At 37.0% G+C, this 14261-nt stretch overlaps 1 protein-coding gene across 5 annotated transcripts in view; it reads right to left on the bottom strand.

Moving 5' to 3' along the window:
* LOC106877362 (uncharacterized) overlaps positions 1 to 14261 on the bottom strand; it is a 78631-nt gene that overhangs the window by 16767 nt on the left and 47603 nt on the right. For all 5 annotated transcript variants that reach the window (XM_014926249.3, XM_014926248.3, XM_089349978.1 and 2 more), the window contains 3 exons: positions 7575 to 7819; positions 4949 to 5371; positions 1062 to 1140 (listed from right to left, as the gene is read on the bottom strand). In XM_014926249.3, the coding sequence (XP_014781735.2) occupies positions 1062 to 1140; positions 4949 to 5371; positions 7575 to 7808 (736 nt within the window). In that variant the 5' untranslated portion in view covers positions 7809 to 7819. The remainder of the gene's footprint in view (positions 1 to 1061; positions 1141 to 4948; positions 5372 to 7574; positions 7820 to 14261) is intronic.

Raw genomic sequence — 14261 nt, 5'->3', positions numbered from 1 at the left:
AGTGGGGTCGCGTAGCCTTGCTAGAAGTGGCTTAAGATAATATTAATTTCAACTCATCAATTACATTTTTCATGCTCTGCTAATAGTAGGGGGCCACATGGATTTCAAGCTTTTGGATAAGGGGTTGTGAGTGCAAAAAACATTGGGAACCGCTGACCTAGATGGATGCTAATGATGACGAATTTTCGCACAAAGCAACAAATTTGGAAGATGGGGTATTGTTGATAATGTCAACCCCAGGACTTGATTGGATGTATATTTTATCAACCCTAACAGTGTCAGCTACAGCAGGATTTGAACTCGGAACATAGTCATTACCAAATACCAAAAGGTATTTTATTCCACATTTTTGCCAATCCATTTGCACTATCATAAGAAATCATTATTTACTGTCCATTTTTTATACTGGCAGGGACTGGACAGATTGGACAGATTGATAGGATTCAGACAAGCCACAGGGCTGCATCAAACTCCAACGCCTGCTTGGTTTCTATGGGTCGATGCCTTTCCTAACCCTAACCACTTTACAGAGTGGATCAAGTATTTTTAATGTGGCACCAACACTAATAAGGTCGTCAAATAACTTGCAAAACACAGTAGAGAAAGGAAAAGGAAAAAGCCTCATTGACTGAGTGGGGGAGAGTATCTGAGAGAGGGGGGAAGGCAGCTTTCTGACAAATGCTGGAAGTGGGGGTGGGGTGAAGTATGATAGAGGGACAAGCACAGATATACATTATTTACATTTGACAGATATTTGTCCTCATCTTGTTTGTTGTTAACGCAACATTTCGGCTGATATATCCTCCAGCCTTCATCAGGTGTCTTAGGGAAATTTCAAACTTGGGTTCTCATTCCTAAGGTATTTTTCAATGTTATTATTATTATTATTATTATTATTATTATTATTATTATTATTATTATTCAGGTCACTGCCTGGAATCAAACTCAGAGTCTTGGAGTTAGTAGCCCACGCTCTTAACCACTGTGCCATATGCACAGATATCTCGCTATCTTCTGTATGAAATATCAATAATCTATCAATAAGCTATTAACATATTGACCTTTTATAGCTGCTTCATAAACCGGAGTAACCCCATATTTGTTTGACACATCTTTCTGACAGCCAGCATCAGACAGAATCTGAAAACATGAAAAAGAAAAATTCATAAATTGAAATTCCACATAAAAAGAAGAGTGAAGTCACTCTTTAGCAGTGGACTTAATGGTTTTGATGGCATGAACAATATTTTCTTTCCTCGAAAAATGTCTCAAAAAAATCACCTTGGCCCTATATGCAAAGGTGGACCTTCCATAAGTTTTAATACATTAAAAACAACGATCACGCTTGGACGGTGCTCTTAGCGCTCCACTGGTACAGGGGCCATCACGATTTCGCTTTCACTTGCCCCAACAGGTCTTCGCAAGTTGAGTTTAGTGTTCAATGAAGGAGACGTTAGTATGGGTGCCAGTCGTCGAATTTAGTTTGATTTTGATTTCACTATATATATATATATATATATATATTCTTTTATTCTTTTACTTGTTTCAGTCATTTGACTGAAACAAGTAAAAGCACCACCTTTAGTCAAGTAAATCAACCCCAGGACTTACTTTTTGTAAGCCTAGTACTTATTCTATTGGTCTCATTTGCCGATCCGCTAAGTTACAGGGGACGTAAATACATCAGCATCAGTTGTCAAGCGATGTTGGGGAGGGGGGACAAACACAGACACACAAATACACACACACATATATATAGATATAGATATACAATGGGCTTCTTTCAGTTTCCGTCTACCAAATCCACTCTACTAAATCCACTCATGAGGCTATAGTAAAAGACACTTACCCAAGGTGCCACGCAGTGGGATTGAACCCAGGACCATGTAGTTGGTAAGCAAACTACTTACCACACAGCCACTACTATGCCTATATATATATATATATATATATATATATATATATATATATATATATATATATATATATATATATATATTTATGTGGAAAATGGAGCAACAAATACAAGAAGAAGCAATTCTGTTGGGCTAGTTAGCCGTTGTTTTATATATATATATATATATATATATATATATATATAAAGGTAAGCCTAAATTCACAAAGACACTCCCTTAGCCAGCTTCAATAACACCAAGTTTTTTCTCCCTACTCACCCCCCCCCTTCCTTTTCTTTATTTGTATTCTTATTATTTTCCTTAACAAATTTAGACATTTATCCACTCCCATATATATTTTTTCTTCATGCACAAGCTTTCCCTTTTCTTCTCTCACACTGTGCTTTCCACACATTTTCAATCGAATCTCCTGTGAGTTAACATGGGATCCCTTCATTTGACTAAGGTATTTTAGGCTTGAAGAGTAGCTAGTGCAGTACACCCCTCATTTTGGGTAATTGCTATTTGTGAGGCTCTGCTGGGAAACACATGTAGCCTGGATTTTATTTACTCCATTCTCTAAATTTGGATATATATATATATACTTATATGTGCCCTATGATCACCATGTGGGAATGTATGTGTGTATGTGTGTGTTTGTCCTCTACTGCTTGATAACTGGTGTTGGTTTGTTTACATCACTGTAATCTAGCAGTTCAGCAAAAAAGAATTGATAAAAGAGGAACTAGATATTAAAGAAAAAAGTGGGGCTGATTTGTTAAACATAACCTTTCAGGGTTATGCTCCAGCATGGTCACAACCCAATAACTGAGACAAGAAGGAAATAAGAGATAATCTAGGACTACATTATCCAATATTCCATTCCTTTATTTGGAGAAAGTAGGATTTGGTTTGAAAGAGATTTAACATCTATTTCTAGCACATACCTAGAGCCTCCCTTGTTATCTCAAATCACTCACGTGTAACTGTAACAATGCATTTTATATTAAAGAGAAGAAACAAGAACGCTTATCCAAGAATGAACTGAAGCAGAAAATAGAAAACACATGTTTGACTTTGGCATCAAAAAGAAATGTGAAGAGCGTCTTGAAAGCTGCCCTGTATTCCTCCTCAGAATAAAAACACAAGTAATTGGTAAATGAAAGCAACACTAATTGTAGAGGATGTCTACTAAAGATAGTTTGTGTAAACAAATATATAAATAAATAAATATATATATATATATATATGTTTATTTCTCTATTTAGGTAAGTATAGCGAGGTTATTTAAGAAGAGGGAGATGTAAATCTGGGCTAAATACTTGTTGTGTGGGAATGTGCATGTCTGTCTGTCTGTATGCCTGTATACACACACACACACACACACACATACATACATACATACATACATACTTTTTTTTGTATTCAGTTGTAATATAATCAATTTACATTAATTTGATGGGTTGTTGTGTACTTTTGCGGAATGCAAATTTATTATCATTAAACAAAAATATTATTGACAGTGACTTCGAAGTTAAGTCAGGTTAGCCAGAGTCTGATGACGGCTTAATATGTAACCCATCTTTATATATAACTCAACATAAAAGCAAACATACATACAGACATATATACACACACATATACATATAGATACACACATATGTATGTATATGTGTGTATATATGCATATTCAATATATGTGGAGAGTGAGAGACATGGCTGTGTGCTTCCCAACCACTAACTAAAAATAAATCTATTGATTAATCTGATCGTTAATTCCAATATTCCAGCAAGTTGCATGTTAGAAATCACCAAAGAAAGCTTTCGTAAGACACACCAACTACTGACAAAACTGAATCAGCATGTCAAAATATTCCAACAGGGTGGCTTCAATCTCGCAAACCTGAAATGGCCAAGAGGTCACATTCCCTTAGCTAGGACACAGCACACCATGGGTGCAAACGAAAAGAACCTCATGATACTTCAATCTTGTTCAGCACATCAGTCTCTTGAAAAAATGTTCTGATGTCCAGCAACTGACATGGTAGACATCTACAAGACTATCCACCATCTTTCCAACAGAAACCTTCGGCACCGTGCTGAATTTTATGTCTAACACTTGTGGACATGCTTAAAAAATATAAAAAACAACACACTACTCGTGATTTTCGGGATAATTTTTCACACTCAGAATTGCTGAAGCATGAAATAAACTTCCCATATCAGTTGTTAGCTTTTGGGACACGTGTGAAAGTACATGGCTAAATGGTTAGGGTAGTTGGCTCAAGATCGTGCATTGGACACTTGGTGGCACATTGTGTCCTTGAGCGAGACGCTTTATTTCACATTGCTCCAGTCCACTACAGCTGGATGCTCTTCCTAATGCCAACCACTCTGAGAGTGTAGTGGTTGGCGAGTGCAGCTTTTTTATGTGCCACCGGTACAAGGACCAAAGGGGGCTGGCATCGGCCACACTCAGATGGTGCTTTTTACATGCCACCGGCACGGGGATCAAAACTACAATTTCCATTTGATTTGATTTGATTTTGATGTACTTGACTCAATAGGTCTCCTCAAGCATGGCATGCCGCCCTACAATCCAAGGTACTTTTGAGGTACGCATTTGTTCATTTGTTTCACATCCAATTTTCTGTGCCAGTATGTTCCAGATGGGAAACTCGCCAATCAAATCCACTCACAAAGCTTTGGCCGGGTCAGGGCTATTGTAGAAGAGAAACTTGTCTAAGGTGTTACACAGTGGAACTGAACTTGAAAGGATAAGGTCGGAAGGCAAACTTGTTAACCACACAGCCACACCCACACATCTGATATACATTAAAATTAACCACACACATGCACACACACGCACACACACACACACACACACACACACACAAAAGTAAAGAAATAACTGAAATAATAACAATACAAATTAGATTCCAAAAACAAAAAATATAAAAATGAAATTCTACAAAATTTTGTTTGGGTTAATTTTAAAGGATAAATTGTACATTTATTGAAAAACGAAAAAAAAATGACTAGAATATACTGACCTTAACAATATCAAAGAGTCCAAGACGAGCAGCCAAAAATATCGGTGGATGGTCCTGACTACCAATATTAACATCACAGCCATGTTTTATGAGATTCTCCACAACAGTTTTATCTTTAGATTTAATAGCAGCATATAATGGAGTCATGCCTATATTATCACGAACTTGAACACAAGCAGATGCCTCTAATAACAGAAGGCAGACATCGGTCTGGGCAGACTCTGCTGCCACAAATAGAGGAGTCTGTTGAGTACGTTTGTTCGGTTGTTCCAAACAAACCCCAGCATCTAGAAGAAGTCGACATACTTCGTAGTGTCCGTGTTTAGCAGCGTATACCAAAGGTGTGTTGCCGTCCTCATCGTAATCGCATTGGTAACAGTGACGACCACACTGAAGACACAGCATTACTTGGGGACGTAATTCCTGAAACGTACAATAAAATCATACTATAATAATGCATGCATATACATACACAAATGCATATAAATATATTTATTATTTAAGAAAATAAGAAAATAGAGAGATAATTAAATTAATAATCATTCATTTATTATAAAATAGGACATCATCTCTTATCATCATCATCATCATCATCATCATCGTTTAACGTCTGTTTTCCATGCTGGCATTGGACGGTTCAACTGGGGTCTGGGAAGCCAGGAAGCTGCACCAGGCTCCAATCTGATCTGGCAATGTTTCTACAACTGGATGCCCTTCCTAACGCTAACCATTCCAAGAGTGTAGTGGGTGCTTTTATACATGCCACCGGCACTGGGGCCAGAGGAAGCTGGCATCGACCATGATCAGATGGTGCTTTTTACGTTCCACTGGCACAGAAGCCAGTCAAGGCAGCGCTGGCATCGGCCACATTTGAGTGGTGCTTTTTACATGCCACCAGCACGGGGATCAAATAATAATTATTATTAAATAATTATTAATTTAATTATATCTCTATTTTCTTTTTTTCTTAACGCTAAGAATGTTGCCCAGCATGCTAACGTTTCTTCCATCTACTGCCTTTCGTCTATCGTGCTATCGCTGATAGCTCCGCAAGATAATGACTTCATAACATCTACCTTGATGGTAACTTCAATTTGTACACATCACATAACTGACACTGACTCCAACTGAGAAACTCGTACCACAAATCTACTACTACTGACTGACTTTGACTTCATAGTGGCTGAGTCATACCATTTTGCCACATGGGAAGGTGTGTACCATTTCACGACAACAGTGAATATGGTAAATAAATTAGAAGAAGATTAACACAAACCACCCAACCATCAAATTACATGTGAGTATATAAAGTACATAAAGAGATATGTTTGTGTCTTTGAGTACAAGAGACTGTAGCCATGCTTGTTTCACTAACCTGGTCTACTTGTTTTGGTTTATTTTCTTTTTCTGGAGCCATCAGACTCATATTAGCATTTACTTGGCTTCCATGGTATGTAATAAATTAGTAGAACATAACACAAACCATCTAACCATCAAGTTACATGTGAAGGCACATGGCTTAGTGGTTAAATGGTATTCGGTTCAAGATTGTAAGGTTGTAAATTCGATATCTGGCCATGTATTATGTCCTTGAGCAAGACACTTTATTTCACATTGCTGCAGTTCCACTCAGATGGCAAAAATGAGTAATACCTGTAATTCAAAAGGGCCAGCCATGTCACATTCTGTGTCATGCTGAATCTCCCTGAGAACTACATTAAAGGTATGTGTCTATGGAGCACTCAACCACTTGCATGTTAATTTCATAAGAGGGTTATTCTGCTTATCACATCAACTGGAACCCTCGTCAGCATAACCAACGGAACGCCAGTTCACCCTGGCACCGTATCACCGTGACTTACCCTGGCACCCTATCACCATCAATATCCTTCTTCCAGTGCCACCCCACTTACACTTATAGACTGTGAGGTAGTCGTGTACCTCCTCTACACCAAGAAACCTGTTATTGTTCTTTCTCTCAAACTTTGGTAAGTGGTAGGAAAGGAATTCAGCTATAAGAACCATGCCAAAGCAGACAATGAAGAAAGACTCAGTACCCTCGACTCATCAGGTCCTGTCGGACCATCCAACCATGCCAGCATGGAAGACAGATATTAAATAATAATCAAAATCAAATCAAATGGAAATTGTAGTTGTGAGCCCTGTGCCAGTAGCATGTAAAAAACATCATATGAACGTGGCCGATGCCAGTGCCGCTTTGACTGGCTTCCATGCCGGTGACACGTAAAAAGCACCATCCAATCGTGGTCGATGCTAGTTCCTCTGGCCCTTGTGCCAGTGGCACGTAAAAAGCACCCACTACACTCTCGGAGTGGTTGGCGTTAGGAAGGGCATCCAGCTGTAGAAACTCTGCCACATCAGATTGGGGTTTGGTGCAGCTGCTTGGCTAACCCCTGTCCAACCCCGTACAACCCATCAGTATGAAAAACAGACATTAAATGATGATGATGATGAATGATGATGACGAGTTAATGTTAGGTGCCTTTATTCTGAAATTTAAACAAGCTATGGGTTGATCTAATCGAATGGACTTTCACAAGGAACCTGCTGACACCAAAGGACAGCAGGACTGAAATTATGCAAAAGTGGGAGAAACTGTACATACCAAAAGAGGTTGCATCAGGAGATATTGTACGATTTTTGTAAATCCATAATAACAGCTGATGCATAGCGGAGTCCATCCAGCCGAAGAACAGTTTACATCAGCACCAGCCTCTACAAGAGTTTTCACTGTAGTATAGTCATTATTAGTGACAGCCTTCAGGAAATTTTTGTCAAAATTGCTCAAATGACAAATGGCACTTTCTAGTTTCTTGCACTTCACCCAGGAACAGTCCATTCCAACACATCCTGAAAATAAAAACAAAGAAAAAGGTGATCTTACTTAAAAATTAAAGTTCAAAATACAGTTTAGGAAGCTTGCTTCCCAACCACATGGTTCCAGGTTCAGTCCCACTGCATGACACCTTGGTCAAGTGTCTTCTACTATAGCAGTTTTTCCCAACCAATTTTCCCCCAGGCCCCAGTTAACTTTTCAGGAAAATATATGCCCCACCAGTGATTGGAAAACAACAATTTTATTTCTAATATTTTATCACAATTATTTAATACAAAACAATCTACTGGTAATTCTTTTATTAAGTACTGAGTACAGAATAAATGTACATTATTGACTAAGAAAGGAATAACTTTTATGAGAACCTTATGTCTGGCGACTATGGCACCATGCCTTACCACAATTGTCCCAGACCCCACCAGTAGGGTGTATGCCCCACTGGAATCACTGTACTATAGCCTTGCGAGTGGATTTGGTAGACGGAGACTGAATGAAGACCATTGTGTGTGTGTGTGTATGTGTTGTGCTCAAGAACACAATACATCATCCAGTCCAGGAATCGAAACCACAATCTTACAATCATGAGTCCAGCACTCTAACCACTAAGACACGTGCATCCACTGCTTTCATCCTTTAGGGGGTCACTAAACAGGTGTTGGTGTGTTTATGTCCCCATAACTTAGCGGTGTAGTCAAAGGAACCAATAAAATAAGTACCAAACTTTAAAAACATTTAGTTGTGGGTTTGATTCATTCATCTAAAATTTCTTCAAGGCGGTGCCCCAGCATGGCCGTGGTCTAATGTCTGAAGCAAACAATCAAAAGATGAAAGGTAAAAAGAATTAAAATACAACTTCCTTATTTCAATCTTCTCACCTACATTTCCACACCACTCCTCTAATTGAATTAGTGAAGTTTACTTAATTAAAACACATTAAAGGCCACTTCAATTACAGCTAATAGAATACTTATGTCCAGATTAACAGGTCTTTACAGATTAAAGTGTTACTAAAACAAAAAAAAAACAAAAAAAAAAACACTGTAAAAATAAAATAGAAAGAAATTAAGTTAAGTGTTGAATGTTTTGTAACAAAACTTGTTGGATATCTGCAACTTATGACTAAAGTTAACATAAGATTAAAATGTGAGTACGTGGGTGGACATGTACTTTACACAGATGCTAACCCTTTCGTTACTGTAGTTCTGTTGAGATGCTCTGTTTTTCTCTCAATTGTTTTGAATATAACAAAGAATTTGGTAAAATAACTTAGTTGTTATTCAGCTAGTGTTAGGAACATAAATTGTAACTAAGGCTTGGTGGAAGATTTTAATTCAGAAAACAAGACATTTGTACTCAGAGCCAGAAGCAGTTTCAGCCGAGATGGTAACGAAAGGGTTAAGGCTCTTCCACAACTTGTGATATATAATCCATGAATCCATAAAGTAGAGTGGATTATAATAAGATGGGCATCCAGCTATAAAATGGATGCTGGTAAGAAGAGCATCCAGCTTATAAAGCCATAGAAAAAGAAGAAAAAAAAGAGAAAAAAATTGAACAAATGAACAAAAGAAACATGGTTTCCATAAGCTGCACAGAGGCAACCTATCTAGAAGAATGGTGACTCTGAAATTAAGGAGAGGGAAGACTTTATTTATGGCACCAGCACCAGAGATAGTCTCTAAAGGAACATGACAACAAGCAATGAGACGGTACGACAGTATGGAAAAACAAAAGCAAGATGTTGATATGTGTGTGTATGCATGTGTGTGTGTGTACATGAGAGAGCTCTGTGTATATTGTTGATGACAGAAATAGTCGCACAGAACACGGCTGGCCTCTTTCACAACTGGCTGACAGTATTGCAGACACTATGGCTTAACAAGCTCTGCTGTGCCAGATGCAAGCGCTTAGTCCAAATACATTTTATCTCTCCTCATGGATACTTCATGAAGGAAAGACAAGTCATGATATAGAAGAAACAGAACAGAGATGTAAATAGTAGTCTAATGTCAGAGAAATTCATTGTTCAGTTATATAATTAAGCAGTTGATTACTTTGAAGGAAAAGAAACTACAGTGTATATGGAAACTCCCCAAACCACCATTTACTTATAACTTCACACACACACAAATTTATGTATATATGTATGTAACATATGGTATAATTATAAACAGGGCAAATTTTAGCCCATTTCTCCGCAGACTGAAAAAAAACATTATGAACAACCTTAATTGATTTTCGAACCTTATTGGGTTCTCATCAGAGGCGTCTACATCATTCTGACAGTCTCCAGAGAAACAAGCAGCTGAACTGTTTATATACTCAACAAATGCAGCAGTTCTCTATGAAGGATTTCCTAATTTGCATACCGAAAGTGTTTAACACTCTATAAATACCAGTTCATTTATTTGTTTGTCGTTAGACTGCAGCCATGCCGGAGCACCAACTTAAAGGGTTTGGGTGAATATATCACCCCCAATACTTTTGTTATTTTTTAAAGCCTCATACCTATTTTATCAGTCTCTTTTTGCCAAACCAACACCAGTTTTAAGCAGTGGTAGGTCACGCACACACAACGGGCTTCTTTTAGCCCCTGTCCCCCAAATCCATCCACAAAGCTTTGGTTGGACTGAACCTGTAATAGAAGACACTTGCCTAAGGATCTACACAGTGGGACTGGTATATTATTGCTCAGAAGAATACTTTAAAATGTTTTCTTTTTCCTTCGCATAAACTATTTCCTGTTTAGGCAACCACATTGTTATTGAAATCTTCTGCATAAGGTTATATAAGTCTGTCACGAGAAATGTAGGTCAGCAGTGTGTCAGGAAGCGGTAATCAATTTTATATTGAACGAACACAAATGTAAGAAAGTAAAATATTGTTCAGCAGTCCTTCACTGGTTCATAATTGATCAAAGAATAGAATAAACACCATTGACAATGATGACATCACTGCAATCGGCTGTGATGGCTACAAGGCTGAGGCATTCAATGAAATGATTACAGGGTGGCAAGTTCAAATCTTAGTGTAACCATTGTTACGATGCTTTCTTTTTCTTTGTCCAAAAGACACTGGAATGCTTTGTTCTGCTGACCTCTGGAGACCCGACTCAATTGGGATAATTAACCACACACAAAGCATCTGTTATTCTTGGATTTCATGAGAGTCAATCCTATTATTGAACATCCATTAATAAATAATCAAGTATGGCATTCACAATTGATTTATCTTTATAAGAGCATAACTTCAGAGAGAGAGAGAGAGAGAGAGAGAGAGAGAGAGAGAGAGAGAGTGTGTGTGTGTGTGTGTGTGTGTGTGTGTGAGTGTGTGTGTGTGAGTGTGTGTGTGTGTGTGTGTGTGTGTGTGTGTGTGTGTGTGTGTGTGTGTGTGTGTGTGTGTGTGTATGTGTGTGTGTGTTTGGCTCTTACAACTTTGCTATAATGCTGCAGATATCTGTCTATGTTATTAAGAAGGTTTGCTTACCAACCACGTTTTCAGTTCAATCCTGCTGTGTGGCACTTTGGACAACAAGTCTCTTATACGATAAACTCAGTATGACCATGTGGCTTTTATAAATGGAAAGAGGAAGAAAGCTATGCGTGTGTGTGTATATATATATATATATATATATATATATAGTTAAACGATGATGTTGATAATAATTACATGTGTGTATGTGTGCATATTTATTTGTTTACAGTTGTCCTTCTAAGAAAATTACTGAGCAACAAAGCAGTGATGTTGCTGTTATTCCCCCCTGTTAAATAATCCACTGGTTTTATACCTTGTAAAGCCTGTGTGGAATATCAGTTCCCTTAATTGAACAACAGGAATGGGTTTATGAGAGGAAGGGCATCAAGCTGTTAAACAATGCCTCAATATTTGTCTAACAACCTATTCTAGCATGGAAAAAAAACAAACAAACATAGAAACAAACGAACAAGTTTTCAATTAAGTTTCACAACGATATGCAAATGGCTTAGCAAAATATTTCTAGAAGATATTGGCCAAATATTAGTTTTAAAATTAATACCCAAAAAAAAAAAAAAATTACTCAGTAGACTCTGTGAAATGGTTGGCATAAAGAACGTGAAGAACTGCAGAAATCACGCCAAAGCAGACATTAGAGCTTAACACATAACAGAGTCCTCTGGGCCCACTGGATCTTGTCGAACCATCCAACCCATGCTAGTATGTAAAATAAATGTTAGCTGATGATGATGATGATGATGATGATGATGATGATGATGATGATGATGATGATGATGATGATGACCTACAGTACTTAATATTTTAAAAGTCCCAAAGAAATCACAAACAATCATATATGCCGCCTGTTCTTTGGTAGTCTCAATCTCTCTATTCATTCTACAGAGAATTGCTTTGTATGTTATCATTCAATCCCTACCACCTTTAGAATGATTACTGCTACATGTGTACATTTAATTATTGTACCATTCCAAACAGACTTATCTCCAGGCCATGGCACTGATTCAAACATTTCGCCACCTGATGAGATTTCTTATAGTTTACGTTAACATTGGTGCTTCCAACTGAATCTGTTATCGAAAGTGACACCGTTTTACTTCCTAAACTGAAGCCAACCAACAACATACTTCTCAAATAATTGGAATTTGTGTAACAAAAATACCTTCTTGTATTTATGTTTGAAACCTCACAGACATATGCATATTGGTGTGTGTATGTGTACATTTGTATGTATGTGAGTGTGTATGTATATAAATATATACATATATAATAATATAATATATAAATATATGCATATATACATACATTATAATATATAAATATATGCATATATACATACATATATGTACATACCTACATATATATGTATATATACATGCATATATGGGTACAGGACATCAAAAAAACGTGAACAAAATGAGAAACGAGAACATAGAAAACAAACTTTTCAAACAATGAAAGAAACAAACAGAGAAATGAGACATGCAACACAAAGAACATTCTCTTCATCAGTTGTCCCCTGGTTTATCTACCCCAATTGAATAAAGTTAAAACATGGTCTGGTTTCATATTTTTTATTATGGTATTTTAACATTTAAAAAAATATATTTTGTAATGTTCATAAAGTTCAATTAGTGCTTTCATACATTCATAGTAACCATATCTTTAACATATGAATATAAACAAATGACAGAATATCAGTGTGCCCAGCAGACCGTGACGTTTAAGCTGCATGCGGATTGGTCAAAGCTGTATTCCAAAAATTCAGCTTGTTCTAAGAGATACTACAGTTATCAACAACTCAACTGTCAGTTAAACACATTCTGAAATCTGCTGATTACTACGAACATATGAAAGCGCTAATTGAATTTTATGAACATTACAAAATATATTTTTTAATCTTAAAATACCATAATAAAAAAAAATGTGAAAACCAGACCATGTTTTAATTTTATTCAACTGATATATTATTCTATACACATCCACACAAATTTGGAATATATATATATATATATATATATATATATATATATATATACACCAGTCCTCAGTCAAATCGTCCAACCCATGCTAGCATGGAAAGCGGACGTTAAACGATGATGATGATGATGATGATATATATGCCTGTACATATATACATACATACATACACACACATATATATATATATAGAAGCATACATACATATATGTATGCATACACACACATATATAGACACATGTGTGTATGTGTCTTTGTTTTGACATCACATGATAGTTGTAAACAAACAGCAACATCATACAGGTAGTGACATTCATACCCAGCCTTCCATGAGAAACATGTCAGATCCATGGGTAAATATTAACTTGTTTGGGAACATGAGGGTTTGTGACATGAAGGACATCATGTGGTGGTGGAAAATCTTGCTCAACAACTTCGGCATGGCCAATGCAAACATGGAAAAAGTCAACGTTAAAATGATGATGATGATGATGATGATGATATGCATATATGTGGAGAGCTGGCAGAAACGTTAGCACGCCGGGCGAAATGCTTAGCGGTATTTTGTCTGTCTTTATGTTCTGAGTTCAAATTCCGCCGAGGTCGACTTTGTCTTTCATCCTTTTGGGGTCAATAAATTAAGTACCAGTTGCATGCTGGAGTTGATCTAATTGACTAACACCCCCCACAAAAAAAAATTTCGGGCCTTGTACCTAGAGTAGAAAAGAATAATGATATGCATATGTATATTTGTGAGTATATATACATACGTGTGTATATCTGATCATACAATAGACTGCATGCTTTCAGTGGAAGTGGAAGCAAAAATGACAATATACATCAACCACATTCTCATTTTCTCTTTCATTTTTAGCCGTTTCCAAATTTAGAACGATAATTTTTCAAATATTGAACTGAGGGCAGTTGAGGAGTTTCCAAGGTCACCTGAGCCTTTCTGTACCTTTTACATTATTTTTGGAAAAT

This window comes from Octopus bimaculoides, chromosome 3, assembly GCF_046866305.1.
Source record: "Octopus bimaculoides isolate indiv1 chromosome 3, ASM4686630v1, whole genome shotgun sequence".
Classification (NCBI taxonomy): Eukaryota; Metazoa; Mollusca; class Cephalopoda; order Octopoda; family Octopodidae; genus Octopus; species Octopus bimaculoides.
The sequence above is the reverse complement of the archived record's forward strand: the minus strand, read 5'-3'. Positions and strand labels throughout refer to the sequence as shown.